Genomic DNA, 14288 nt, shown 5'->3' with positions numbered 1-14288 from the left:
CAAACTGACTTTCATGAACATTGATGCATGCGTGAATTATCTTTTGAAATTAATTTAGGACTTTTTTTAAAGATTACAGCTGCCTTCTAATTGAACATGTTATTATTCGTAGTATGTATGGTACATTTTCTTTAAATTTGTTAATGTAATCTGAAGGGGAAGAAGAAAAATAGACAATAATGAAAATAGATAACACATTAACTTGAAGGCTAAACAATGAAAATGTTTTCATGCCAGTTTTCAAATAATGTGTCCTGACTTTTTGGGCCACCCTCTATAATCACATTTATTTGCCCAGGAAAAGCTCACCCAGTCGCGACACGTTTTGCAGCACAAGTGGCGTTATGGTTTCTGCGGTTTCTCATTTTAGTAATTCGCAGTAAAACATTTTTGCAAAGTATAATTCCGACTCGCCCTTTTGCGACTATGAACCATCCCAAAAAGGGGCTCACTTAAATTCGTGGTTCATGACTCCAGTTCGAGGCAGGATGGTTGGAGGTACTACTAACTCCCATTTCAGGTTTTCCCAGTCACAGGTGAAGCACGCAGGTGGATAAATTGAGAACTTGAAATGTTTCTGGCCGCAGCTTCATCATTTGTCATCATGTATTATCATCATCATCACCACCACCACCATCGCTTTCGGCACCATAAGGGTTGCAACACAGCACATGCAGCTTCCCAGCAGAACTGGTCCGTTGGGAGACCAGCACTGGTGCGTTATTGCGTGTTCCATGCTACCTTTGCATTCCAATCATCAATCCCATCTTGCGTGCATCACCGGACACTGGAAGACCCGAGGCGGAGCTTCTAGCCCCCCCCCTCTCCCGTAATTGGAGGCACGATGCACAAATCCTCATTGGCACTCGGCAGGGAAGCCGAGTGAAGAATGTCTCGTCGTCTCCCTGCTCTCTCTATAAAATCATTATTCCGTGGGTTTTTCCTCTATGTTGTGTATCATAAGCAGTTGCTTATTTTTGTATAATATTTAGAGTGTAAATTTGTGTGTTTTTAAGATGTTGCGGTTTGTTTCGTCTGATTCTGTCAGATAAAACTGGTGATCATAACATAGCGTGTAGTGATTTCATTGAGAAATTACAACGTTGCTCCTATAACATGCTAATAAATGATGATGGGTAAGCCTTTTTCAGAGCGCTTTTTGTCAAACAGGATAAAAATAGTTCTCACTGGCAAGCGAGGTGTATCGCTTAGCTCACGTGAAGCTCGGGCTAGCAGGCAAAGCCGGTGCCTGTCACCAGAGCCAGTTCACAAGGACGAAGGCAAGAGCTGAATTTCTCCTCGATGCCTGATAATGTCACTCAGGCTTGTTAAGTGTGCCCCATTCTGTGAGCTGGGCAGTAAAGGCCCTATCACACAATTTGCTTGACCCTTGCCACTATAACCCAAGAGATATAATGGAGTCATGTTGCTAGGTTTTTTTTGTCTTCTTCCTTTGAACACCACGCATTCAGCTCCCGTACATTTAGCAAAGATGCACGGTTCATATTGAGGTCGCTGTGCAGCCCTTACTCTGGCACTTCCTGGTGTGGTGGTGGCCTATGTGGACATAGAAAGGATCGCGTAGTATAAATTTGTCATTTACCCACCACCACCCGACACAGACAATACGTAAGGTTTGTCATGTCAACAATTCTGGAAAATGTGCTCGATTATGCTGGATGTCACAGTACTCAAATTGTAAATGTTGTGGATTTACTCTGCAACACACCGGTGGGCTGAAGTAGTCACTAATTGGCACGTTTTGTTTACGTGGCTAACCTCACTGGTTGGCTGTCGGGGTGGTGGCGTGTTAACGACAGATTTATACTTAAGCGATCCAACCCAAAAAACCCTGAATATCTTCTATCTTACCTATAAACGTCATTCTTTGTCCGTGGGTTTGTGTGGGGTTTACCATGCCGTAAGCCCCGCCGTGAGCAATCGCTATTCCCTTTTCACATCCGTCAACTTTTAATTAGTTTAATTAGCGATTTAGCGCGAGTTCTGTGCGCTTTATTTATTTATGGCTTGTGCACGCCCATACCAACTCACGCGTCCTTGGGTGGGGAGGACGGCCCATGCCAAGTCGCACGCCTTCGGTGGGAGTGAGGGGGACATTTTCTTTCGTGTTATAATTGCTATAAAAATACGCTAAACGCTCAGGTAAATTCTTCACTGTGTGATGTCCCCCCACCCCGATGCGTGCAGTTACTACTATACAGTCGGTAGATGCTACCACAATAGGCCGTAGATATTACAGCAGAGTGGCCGGGGAGATCGTGGCTGGTGGGGAGGGGGGGTCAGGGGTAGCAGCCCAGCCCCAGCCTGCCAAGGTGCCACCTCGGCCAGCTGGACAATCTAGGCGAGGCCGGAGGCTCTGCACAGGACTAAGCTTCACCACGCCACTCTGTCAGGTCAGTACTTTGTGCTATAGAGTCGATAAATACTGGTATAGAGTCAGCATGTATGACTGTAGTGATAGCAGGTACCACCACAGTCGGTATGCACTGCTGTAATCATAGCAGGGTACCACCTGCTATTAGATTTTTAAGAGTAGGTTTGAATTTTTTTTTTTGACCCGGGCAACGCCAGGTACTTCCCGATAGTTAATAATGTTTGTCAAACTGATACACAAGGAAGTTGGCTCCAGTGTTGTGCATAGAGAAGCAGCACTTCACCAAGTTAGAACATAATACGGGGCAGATGTGAATGAAAAGCCAACAGCGCTTGGCTCGCAAAGATCTGAATTACAGCGCAAGTTGTATTTTTCCCCTCTGAGCTGATTATCTCAAGAGGGTGCGCGTGCACTTCAACCTCGCACGTCACCGGTTGCTAATTTGTGTTTTGCGAGCTTTGTTTGGACTCGGCAGTTCATTGTGACGGTGAATTTTTAAACGATGAGCTCCAGAAACTGGTCTTTATACTGTTTTGTGTGCAAACGTTATTTGCAGTGGGGGTAAACAAGCATAATCCCGTGAACGCATGAGCTTGGTGTGCAGCTGTTAACGCATGCTTACGTAACGATGATGTTGTCAGGAGTTGGATTTGTCGGAGTGCACTCATGCTTTGCTTCAGAGACCCATGTTAAGGAAACTGGATGCTTTGTAGTTTAACACGTAGGCTTTCGCGACCAATATCCATACTAAAGGTTTTTTTTTGGCGTTAGATCGCGTAAATATGAATGTGTCGTTCGACCATGCCACCACCCGACACAGCCAATTATTAAGGTTTGTCAGATAAACAAAAAATGCCAATTCGTTACTAGTTGAGCACACACCGGTGTGTTGAAGAGTCCTTGAATTGTAAATGTTGTGGGTTGACTTTCCAGTGTGCTGAACTCGTAACTAATCGGCACGTTTTGGTTACGTGACCAAACTTATTTTAAAAAATCCATTTGTTTATGGAGCCTTTGTGTGCTAATTTTCTTGACAGATTCTGTCGAATCCCCAAGGTGCAGCAGTGACCAATCCGAGATGAATCTTAAGCCGAGGTTTTGTGCGCAATCCTTTATTACTTTCTTTCCAACAAGTGCAATGAGGACGTTTACATGAGGATGTTTCGTGTAAAAATGCAAGTAATTTTGTAATAATTTTGGTGCCGTGTTATATACGCCGCTTGGTAGTATTGTGACCCGTTCAAGACACAATGGGAAGGATGTTAGTTCCTCTCAGGGGTGCACTCACGTGACCCTGGAACTTGTTTGGAGATGAAATGCATTCCAGAACGTTATTGTGGGACGTCAACGGTGGTTGTGTTATTGAGACACTGGCCATAGGAATGTCGATTATCCACTACTCTTTCAAGGCTGCCAACAGAAGTCAGCACGTTGGTCTTCCCTCTGATTAGCACGGTTTGCTACGTACGGTGCGAAAGAAGTTCAACGTAGATATGTACACAAAGAGGGACATTACTACTATAATAAGCGGTGCCCCACATCATTAGTCGTATGTATGAACGTAAAAATAGTCTTCATTTGCACTTGAAGTGTCATTGTCCCACTCAACGCAAGTTGAATTCGGGCGAGGCTTATTGTCTTCCGAAGCGCACGTTCAATGGCGACCCGGCCAAAACGACTGATATGGCAGCGTGCGTGTTCCGTGGGAAGGGAAGGTTTACTACAGCGGTTGTTGTGTAGAGCGGTCTTAGCCAGGGGTCGCCAAGCTAAAATAACGAGAAGAGCCAGCTTCTTCTTCTCAAATCGTGTAACAAAAGTGGAATGTTGTAAGAGCCGCAGTGCGCCGTGGTGAACACCAGAGACGGCGGTCCGGAATAAATGACGATGCGAAGCAGCGGCTCCTTGAAGAGCCGCGTGCGGGCTCCTGACCCGCGGGTCGCCGACACCCTGGCCTGAGCAGAGCACTCGCCACAAGCCGTGCACATCCGACGACACCGCTTGCCACGAGGCACACGGTGGGGGCGGCAGGGGGAACCACTGCGCGGTCCATCCACTCTGTGGGGTCCGACGCCCCCTAATGGTTTGCTAATTGCACCGCCGTGAGATTTTATTTCAGTTCCTCTGGATTTGCTTCCGTTGTCCTATAATTATTGACGCGTTTGAAAAATGCGCCTCTAATGATTGACCTACAAACGAGCACCCGCAGGCTACAGTCTGAATGTATTTAGAGTAAATTCAACTCTTCGCAAGAGTCGCTTGCAAGTTGATTACTTTGAGAAATCACAGCAACTATGCATACCACGTGTGAAATAGCTGTATGTAAATGTTGCTGTAGGACACAATTCAACGTTGTTGACTGCGAGTTTAATTATTATCATCATCATCCGCCCTGGTCATTCCACTGCTGGATGAGGGCTTCCCATCACCCCTTGCGATCCTGCGATGTAACAATCCATGCGGAAATGCACGCAAGTGGTGCCCATAAATATGTACAATTAGACATTGAATTTGACCTCTCAAACTTTTTTTGGTGATAGAGGTTGCATTAACAAAGTTATGCCGAACAAGAAAATACTAAAGGTGTAAGGCGTACATAACGTTAGGGTGCGAATTTGAGCCCTTTGTGTACTGTAAATTACATTTTAATCTTAATTTAGACACAGCTGCAGCTGCCAAGGTGTCTTAATAATGGACCTTGCTAATTAGCAAGAAGCGTTTCTCCCTCTGTCACATGCGGCGTGTCCCAGCAAATGTTTGTGTTTTGGCTGTGGCGCACAACAGCGGCGCTAAGTGGGGTTCCATGTTTGCCGCGCCAACCGACCCACGTCAGGTGACTAATTGGCTCTCCCTCTCTGCAGATGTGCTCTGGGCTGTCCATTGTAAGTTCGTATACATATGTTTAACTTCTTTCTCGCCGTACATAGCCAACCGTGCTATCGGAGGTGCGGGGGAAGGACAACAAGCTAAGCACAAGAAGCAGTCTTAAAGAAATGAGTTTTCAATGTAGATTTAAGAGTGCATAGCTGCAGTGGCTTTCTAATATCGGAAGGAAGAGTGTTCCACACGGCCGCAGAAGCCCACCTGAAAGCGTGCCATGCAGGGACCGCCTGACTGAACAGCGGATGTCTTGAGGCATGAGCCCCCCGATTTGGGCTGCTAATAGGCCCCACATTGTGCATTCAAGCGGGAAGCTGCCCAGTTTCCACACCAAGACCTGTCAACACAGTTCCTGCGATCCATATCTGAATGTAAAGATTCTAAAAGTACTGCAGTGCGCATGGGCTCACGACACTGTGGAAATGAGCAATGAATTTGGACTTGCAATCTGTGGGATTAACAAACCATGTACGCGTTCACCGCATAGAGTACCGCTGAGATTGATCGGACTGTGAGCTCAGTATTTGTCGTTTATCACTCTGACACGGGGCATAAACCAGCGCCAGCCACTTGGCCGTTTATAATTCTGTTCGATTAATTTAATACATAAACTTTTTGCAAGTGACGCCATTGCAGTGAGCACTTTGTGATAATGTGAGAATTGACGCGGGACCCGAATCAAGGGACGTGCAGTAATGAATGCGTGACTGGTTGCAGCGTCGGTCACGTCGATCCAGAAGCACAGAGATCCTTGGTCTTAATGTTATTTAAACTAAATGCGTGCCTGTCGTGGCATTGAGAAGCACGCGCGCGTGATGGTCTCGTGACACACACGATGCACCGTCACGTGGCTTGTGTGTCATGGTCACACCTGGCGTGTTGAGCGCCCCCTTTTGAGGTGGGCATCCAATGAAAAATTCCACCGCAGTCATCATTTTCGACACCTTTTTCATTCAGTACAGTATAGGAAATCAGCAAATATATGTTTAATGACTAGCTTATATCTATTAATAAAACAATCGTTGGCCATAAGAGGTTTAAAGATAGGATCAAATGTCACTATTATTTACAGTCGTGTCATTCAAGTTTTCAAGTTTCATTGATTAGGTATAGCCCTGTGAGCCATGTGGCTCTTAAGTCGGGTGCAATCGCAACAAACAAAATATGAACACAGAACATCCCAAAGCGACGACGCGCAACAAAAACATCCTGGAATAAACCAGTAAATATTCCAAAAAAACTTATTGAAACGCTGTGTGCAAGAATCACGATGTGGTGCAAGCCAACAACAACAACCATAAGACAATTTAGATTAACCACATGTTTTCGAATCACCAAAATAAAGCTATAAAAACAATGTAACAACAGTAATCATAGGAACTGTGATTTAAAATGTAACATTTAGTGTGTTTATAGCATGACAAACCACTTTTCTTTCTACCCCGAGTCAAACCACCCCCTAAACAATTGAGAATAAAGATGTAGGTACATGTTGGTTTAACGCGTAGGCTTTTGCGACCAGTATCATCTATATCTACCTCTCTATTTAAGAAACGAAACAGGATTAAACCACAAATCTAGCTGTGGCCTGATGAAGCTAGAAGCTGGTTGTAATTATTGGCTGTTGTGGCTTTGCTCTCCAACACACCAGTGTGCTGTACTAGTAACGAATTGGCATGTTCTGTTTACGTGACATTGGCTGTGCCGGGTGGTGGCGGGTTTAATGACACATTTATATATATTTTCGTGATCTAACCCAAAAACACATCTGTTTTATGGAGGTACACTTTGCCTGGTGAGATCACTCGCAGTGCTACATCGTGAGCAGCAGAGGGCAGTGCAGAAAAATCCGATTGTCGTGCTGCACCTCTGTGCACCCCACACACGGCACATGCTGCCAGCCGTCATCCACTAGCAGTGACGAGCATGGCGCTGAAAGGTTAAATAACTCCCACGACACGGCACGCTGTGATTGACACAGGGGCTGTCTGTACCTTTGTATGTGTCTGAGTTCAATGAGGAGCGGTAGTGTCGCGGTTAGTGCGCTTCGCTCCGAACCCGGCGACCCGAGTTCGATTCCCGCTCACCGTCACCATCAGCGACGATTATCTCAACCGCTTATGGGCTTCCCCTAGGTCGACTCAGCCTCAAATTAGTGCCTGGTGCGTTGTGTAAACGTCGCCACTAGGGAGATATTGGCGGCTGGGCGTGGTGCTGGCCACCCACCCCCTCGTGTGCCGTGCCGGCCTTCACAGGCGCTGCCACTCACTAACAGCACTTGCCCCAACAGTCTACGAAGGCTATACGGGGGATCTTTGTCTTCGTGTGCGTGTTGAGGCGGTGTTGGCAATGCGCGGGGTGCCCCTGCCCCCCGTCGTGCCCTGCCCTGGTGCCGCTTGGATCCTCACCCAGCACTGTGTGTGTGCAACGCGGTCGCATTGATTCACGCGACGATCGTACAATTCCAATTCGGACGAGCGTGCATGTCCGCCCGCCCGCCCGCCTGCCCACTCAGGCCTTTGACCGCGTGCCCGCTGCGGAATTAATTATTTTCAACCGTTTCGTGGAGCTCATTCAGCTCCACTGAATGGATGCTCATGTGTTTGGCGTGGGTTCTTTGGACTCGTTGTAAGTGTGTCGTCGTCACTGAATGAATTGTCGCAATGTGGTGCATCCAATGTCTGTTGTTTACAACCTATGTGCTGGTATCCGCATTTGTTTACTGTACATTAGGCAAAATGACAATTTATGATTTGGTTTATTTACGCGGGATTATACACGTACATTAAATCGCGTGTAAAAAATATGATTTGTGGAAATAATAATTAGTGTGTTTGATTTATGCTAACAAAGCATGCAAAAATGTACAAACCGAAGAGGTTTTTGTTTTTGTTTTCAAATAATACAACACAAGGAAACAAATTAATTTGTTACCCAGCATGTTCGGTGACAAGTTTAGGTTGAGTTGGCCTTGTGGAACCCCGGGCCTGGCTGAGCTGCTAGTACCACCACTGTGCTTTGCCGTCTCATTTGGCCTGCTAGGCCAGTCCCTGTGCACAAACATATCCACTCGCACAAACACGCGCAGAATGCACACAAAGACAAAGATCCCCCATATAGCCTGAACAGACTGTTGAGGCAAGCAACTATGAAGGCCGGCACAGCACATAAGGGTGTGGGTGGCCAACACCACGCCAGGCCGCCTTTGTCTCCCCAGTGATGATTTTTTACACACCACATGAGGTACTCATTTAAGTCTGAGTCGACCTAGGGGAGGCCCAGGACTGGTTCAGAAAATCGTTACCGGTGTTGGCCGTGAGCGTGAATCGAACTCGGGCTACCGGGTTCGTAGCGGAGCGCGCTAACCGCTACACTACCGCTCCACACACACGGACACAAACACCGACGATACATGTGCAGCATGCGCTGTCGCATGCACACGTGAGTGTCGACGGAAGTTTATTTTCCATGTAACCTGGTGAGAACTTGAGAGAACAGGATGGGAGTCTCAATTGCAAAAGTTAGCCCTGGGTCACCAACATGACAAAAGCCAAACAAATTCCCTGTAACAGAAGCCGGCTCGGCCAGATTATTTAGGCTGATTTAGAGTGAGACTGCTGAAATCCCACAAATCCATAATAGAGGTTGTTTGGTAAGATCGAATAAATATAAATGTGTCGTTAAGCCCCCAACCACCCAACACAGCCAATTAGTAAGGTTTGTCACGTTAACAAAAGGTGCCAATTTGTTACTAGTTCAGCACACCGGTGTGTTGGAGAGTAAACCCACAACATTTACAATTCGGTGTTTTGCCGGTGATTACAAGAACCAGCCTCATCAGGCGACAGCCAGAGTTGTGGTGAATTCCTCCTGTTTTGGTCCTAAATAGAGGTGATAAAGGAGATGTCATCGCTGTGGTATGGAAGCAACATTAAAAAACGGCAGCTTTTTATTGTGTCTGCAGCGTCCAGACTTACTTTTGAAGGTTGTTGCAAGGCGAAGTGATGCGTGAGCGCTGCGTAGGTTAATGGAGCTGACTAAACATAATTGTAATAGGTGACACGTATCGCAGGTGTCTGTTTAACTCACCCTTTTATTTTTACTCCTCTTCAAATTGCCTTGTTGGTCAGATCTGCTACTTAGGAGCATTACTTTATGATGTTAAAAGAGGAAAAGTGCTGATGAAAATGAAATCGTACGGCCTAAAGCTTATATGAAGTATGAATCGCGTGTAGAATACAAACTAACTTGCGGGAACAATTTATTTTTTATTGTGCCTAGGGGAGATAATAGTTAGTGTCACAACCCTGACTGAGTGCTGTGAGATCCAGGGTTAAACCCAGGGCTTCCCACGTAACAGAACAATGCGGCCTTTCAGGTTAGGCATGGCACGTTTCACCCGCCCACATGTTGGGTCATCTCCGATGCTTTGGCATGAGGCTTATGATCTGCGGCACCACGCAGCAATGTGAAGCGCGCGACGTCATATCCTGTTACAATTGTGGTGATGTGTGGTTGTGACAGGCTATCCGACACTGGGTGCATTTTATTTTATTTGTTACACGGACGATCTCGTGCAGCCAGTTACCCTGCTATTTTACAGGGGTAACCCGTGGTGGGTTCTGCGTGAGCCGCAGCAAAAGCAAAACAAAGACAAAAAATATACATTTTGCGGACAATGAGAATAGGGTCATTCAAGGAATATTGCACAGCTACCAAGTGAGATATTCAACGGTCGTAAAAACTTAAACACTCGTGAATCGTGTGGCTGCAGGCGGGACACATTGCCCGAGCTGCATCAAAAGTAACCTCTGCAGCAAGGGGGCATAACACGAGGTCATGGCACCATCTCACAGCCAATAGGAGTACAGCTGCTCTTTACTGCAAAATGTCTGCCTCAGGTCTGTCTTATCTTGGGCACTGGATAGATTACTGTACCATTTTACAACTTAAAAATACACGCAGCTCATTGACACTGTCACTTATATTCTTCCAAATACGCAACAATCTTAACCGGAAGAGGTAGCCTGGTGATATGATTACAATTCGTTCACTACTCGAGCATTGGTTCATGGACGTTATTTCACGTAGGCCAAGTTCGCTTGCGTTGAGACGGAGTCAGTGTCATTTTTGGTTGTTGGTTTTGTTGACTGTGGCACAAAATAATTTGCATGAAAATAACTCTTAGGAAGATGGTTCGACCGACGGTCATAATGCGGTTAGACCGGTGGTCGTAACGCTTGTTCCCAGAGCCAGTTTTAACACTCAACGGTGAGAATACGGCATTGCTGAATCATGCCCTTTGCTCTGGATGATGATAAATGCCTTGCAATATTGTCTTGAGGATTAAGACATTGTATGTCTGTTTTTTTGTATTTGGTTTGTGCTTCCCTCGCACCGCTGATTGGCATGGTTGGCAATGTACGGTGCGAAATAAGAGCCCTTGGTTAATCCTCTGCTGGATGAAGGCCTCCCCATATCTGTCGGCCGTCGGGGCTTGTTTGACCGTATTTCACAAATGTTGGCCACTGTGGGTTGGTGAAGGAAGGTCCCAGGACTTGTTTGTTGTATGTCACTCGCTTCTGATGTTAGCCGTGGTCGGGAATCGAACTTGGGTCGCTGGGTTCATAGCCCTGTGCGGCAGAGTTGTAAATAGGGCCCACGTCTATATTGTTTTCATTAGACAATGATGGTCCCTGTTCCTATTCAGAGGTAATTAATTTAAATGAGTTCCCATCTGGTTAAATATAAGGACACTGATGGATTGTTTTCCAATAAACTAATTTGGTTTGCTTACTTTATACAATAAAGTACCTTTGATTAAAATTTTGATTTTTTTTTTTGTTATTTAACGCTGACGATAACGCTGCAAAACAGAGTTTGTTCGCTCTCTTACAATAACAGTGTGCGCCTCAATGCGTAATCTTGCTGGGTGCTTATATTTGGCTTTTAATTGTTTTTTATTATAAATGCAAAAAAGTGCCCTAATAACAGCGCGCTCCACAAGTAAGGCCCAGTTGACATTTTTCATCATAGCCGTAAACTCAAACGTGAGTCGTTTTACGTTGAATTCACCTTTTAATTATCCCCCCCCCCCCCCCCCCCCCCACGGATTGTTGCGTACGCAGAAGGCGAGCTCCTCTGTGAAAGCTTTATATTGCCTTGTGATTCATTTGTGGCGTTCCTCTTTGGCGTTCACCGTTGGCATGTCCTCAGCAAATTCATCGGCGCGATGGGTAGGATCTTCCCCCGGAAATGCGGGTTAATTTATTAAAACATGAACTTGAACTGCCAGAACAGCGTGGGTTTTTATACCCCCAGTGGGACCGTGAAGAGGCCTTTGAGAGATCCCCGACTCGGGACACAACCATAAAATACAAGCTCGCAACCCCTGGGGCGTGTTACCAAAATCCAACTTCCTTTCGCAGTTTGCTGACGGCCGCTTAAAGTTTTGGGAAACCCCGTGCGAGGGCGACGTGGCGTCGCGTGCAAATACGGGCGGCACGATGGCGCGCCGCCAGTCTCGGAAGGGATCCGAACAAGTCTCTTGCTCGGCTCGTGCAAGGACACCGTAGTTTGTTTTGTCATTCTCACCCACCCCCCCTGCCCGCCCCCCCCCGCCCATTCACATCCACGCGGGGCGCTCTTCAGATGCGCGTCGCTCACTGCGAAAATGTGTCGCACGCACCGATGGGTTTAACGGCGGTGTGGAAAGAACACCCCGGAACAGGTGCGCATCGAATAGCCCGCGCCGCTTTAACCGTCTGTCGTTACCCACGCGGCGCTATTGATCTCGTCGCGCATACGCCCGTCGGTGTCGTTGACGCACACGGTATAGCGGTCTCGCCCTGTCGCGGGCTGCACGCCTCCCAGCTGTCAATGTTGCAGTGGCGCTCGGCGTCATCGTGGTTCTCGTTGATTTGATCGGGGGGCTGCAGTTCCCCTAATGGAACGAGCGGGTACAGTGCAACACTGCAGCAAAACGCTGCCAGGGCGTCTGCCGCCACCGCCGCCGCCACCACCGCCGCCGATGCTGCCGCTGCGTTATGCGGAGATTTTTTTTTACACACTCCCCCTTCCGCTGCGTGCACTGTACCGGCCACACGTGCGCCGCCGCGCCTCTCGCCCCCCCCCCCTCGCGCCGATGTTGGCCCGCGCCTCCCTTTGTGCCGAGCCTACGGAGCCGACGGATCCAACGGCGCCGACGTGGTCGGCGTGAAATAACGGTCGCGGGCAGCGGCGCACGGGAATCCGGCCCGACGCGCCGCGTCGACCGGGAATGAGCGGCGGGGGGCGAGCGTCCGTCCCGCGGCCCCTCCCGGAGCTCCCCCGTCCCCCCCTGCCCGCGCAGGCATGGAGTGCTTCCTTTGCCACTTCTCGGCCGTGCTCAAGTCCGCCGTGGGCACGTCGTTCTCGCCGCTCTGCTTCAGCCAAGGTGCGGGCGGCAGGGCGGTGTCCGTCGGGGTTGGCTCCCGCGGGACTCTGGGGGGGCTGCTGCACGGCGATGCTGCCGGCGGTGAGAGCGGGACGGTGGGGGGCTCGCGCGTTCGGACGGCGGGGGGCGCGTGGGGGGGGGGGGGCGCTCGGATGTTGGGGGGCGCTCGGATGTTGGGGGGCGCTCGGATGTTGGGGGGCGCCCGCTCGGTGTGGATTCTGGCTGCCCGTTGCAGTCGGTTCCGGGGGGGGTGGGGGGGTCGAGGGTGCGTGGCGGCCGCGAGGGAGAGAGGAGGAAAGAGGGAGAAGTTATTGATGATTTCGTTCGGCCGGTCACGTCTCCTGTCATCCGTGGGAAAAATGTTACTCGTGTGTAGGTATCTGTGTTTACGTATCCTCCGAGTGTGTTTGTGTGCTTGTTTGCACAGTGATGTATTGCATTCAGATGTTTGTGCACCTTTTTATATTTATAATTTAAATATGTGAACGGTACTATAAACCAATACGTACACACGTCACCGGCGTTGAGCGATAGCGTGCTGGTGTATATTTACGCGTGGACAGTTTCGCGCACTAGGCGCGCGTAGCGTGCTTTTGGGAATGTTTGTAAGATGTAATCAAACAAGTCTGTTTAAACCCCCGGTTGATTGAATTGTTGTGGAATTTAATTGGATCGCTTTTTACGCTCGAATAGCGAGGCGCGCTGTGTCGTGCAAGCGAGACTTGACGCAGCTTGCCCCCCCCCCACCCCCGGCTGCGGCATTTATTATTTACAATTTGATCTCCGATACGACGGCCCTTCCATCACAATCCGTTTGTTTCTTTGCGTTGTGCTTTGTTTATGCAACGGCTCTACTAAAAGATTAGGTTGGGGGGGGGGGGGTCTATTTTTTTTTTAAGCCGTAACGAGCTTCAATACAAACGCGTCTGTGCATAGCACGGTACAGGGCAGCGTGTAGATATATACATACACACACCCCGCAAACGCAGTGCGCTAAAAGCAAAAGGCGATCAACCTTTTGCTGATGCAAGGTTGTTCAAAGTGAGTGTGGTGACTGTCCTGTGCTGTGTAAACTGGTAGTTTTACAAGCCGAGGCGTTTGGCATGCTTGCCCATGTGCAGTAAGCGGCGTGTTCCATGAGATGGCAGTGATTGTTTTATCGCCAGCCCCCTTTCCGGTGATTGGCCCTTGTGATCACCTGCGATGGCATGTGCGTACGAATGTCTTTGTGCTTTAAAAATATATATATCATACGCCGAATTGACCTCGCCACTGATGTCAGCCGTGCGCCCGGAATCTTAACGCGGGTAGCCTGCCTACTAGCGCAGTGCGCGAGTATCTGCTGCGGTGGTGTCATCATCAGCACCGGAGAGGCAAAGGTGGCTGATTATGGTGCTAGCCACACCCACAGGAGATCCGTTGTATTGATGTGCAATTGTAAGACGTGACCTGAACCTCAAGAGTAAAGTTCAGTCGCGTGCTCGGTGCTTTCTTTGGGTTCTTGTACCTTGTGGCCGATATGAGGCCGCCACTAAGCTAAAATGACTCAACTAAACTTTTTATCTCACCAGGTAAGGCCCA

General features: G+C 48.3%; 1 protein-coding gene across 2 annotated transcripts in view; it reads left to right on the top strand.

Annotated features, from left to right (window-relative positions):
• Nucleotides 1-14288, top strand: part of LOC133345642 (serine/threonine-protein phosphatase 2A 55 kDa regulatory subunit B alpha isoform) — a 218024-nt gene that overhangs the window by 56562 nt on the left and 147174 nt on the right. Inside the window, exon 1 of one of the 2 annotated variants that reach the window (XM_061556586.1) lies at nt 12611-12788. The exons of the other annotated variant lie outside the window; for it this stretch is intronic. Within the exon in view, the coding sequence (XP_061412570.1) occupies nt 12626-12788 (163 nt within the window). The 5' untranslated portion in view covers nt 12611-12625. Of the gene's footprint in view, nt 1-12610; nt 12789-14288 lie in introns of those variants that run through there. 2 annotated transcript variants of the gene reach the window in all.

Source organism: Lethenteron reissneri, chromosome 22, assembly GCF_015708825.2.
Source record: "Lethenteron reissneri isolate LAM-NWPU_2019-01 chromosome 22, ASM1570882v1, whole genome shotgun sequence".
NCBI lineage: Eukaryota > Metazoa > Chordata > Hyperoartia > Petromyzontiformes > Petromyzontidae > Lethenteron > Lethenteron reissneri.
This window is presented reverse-complemented; position numbering and strand designations above follow the sequence as displayed.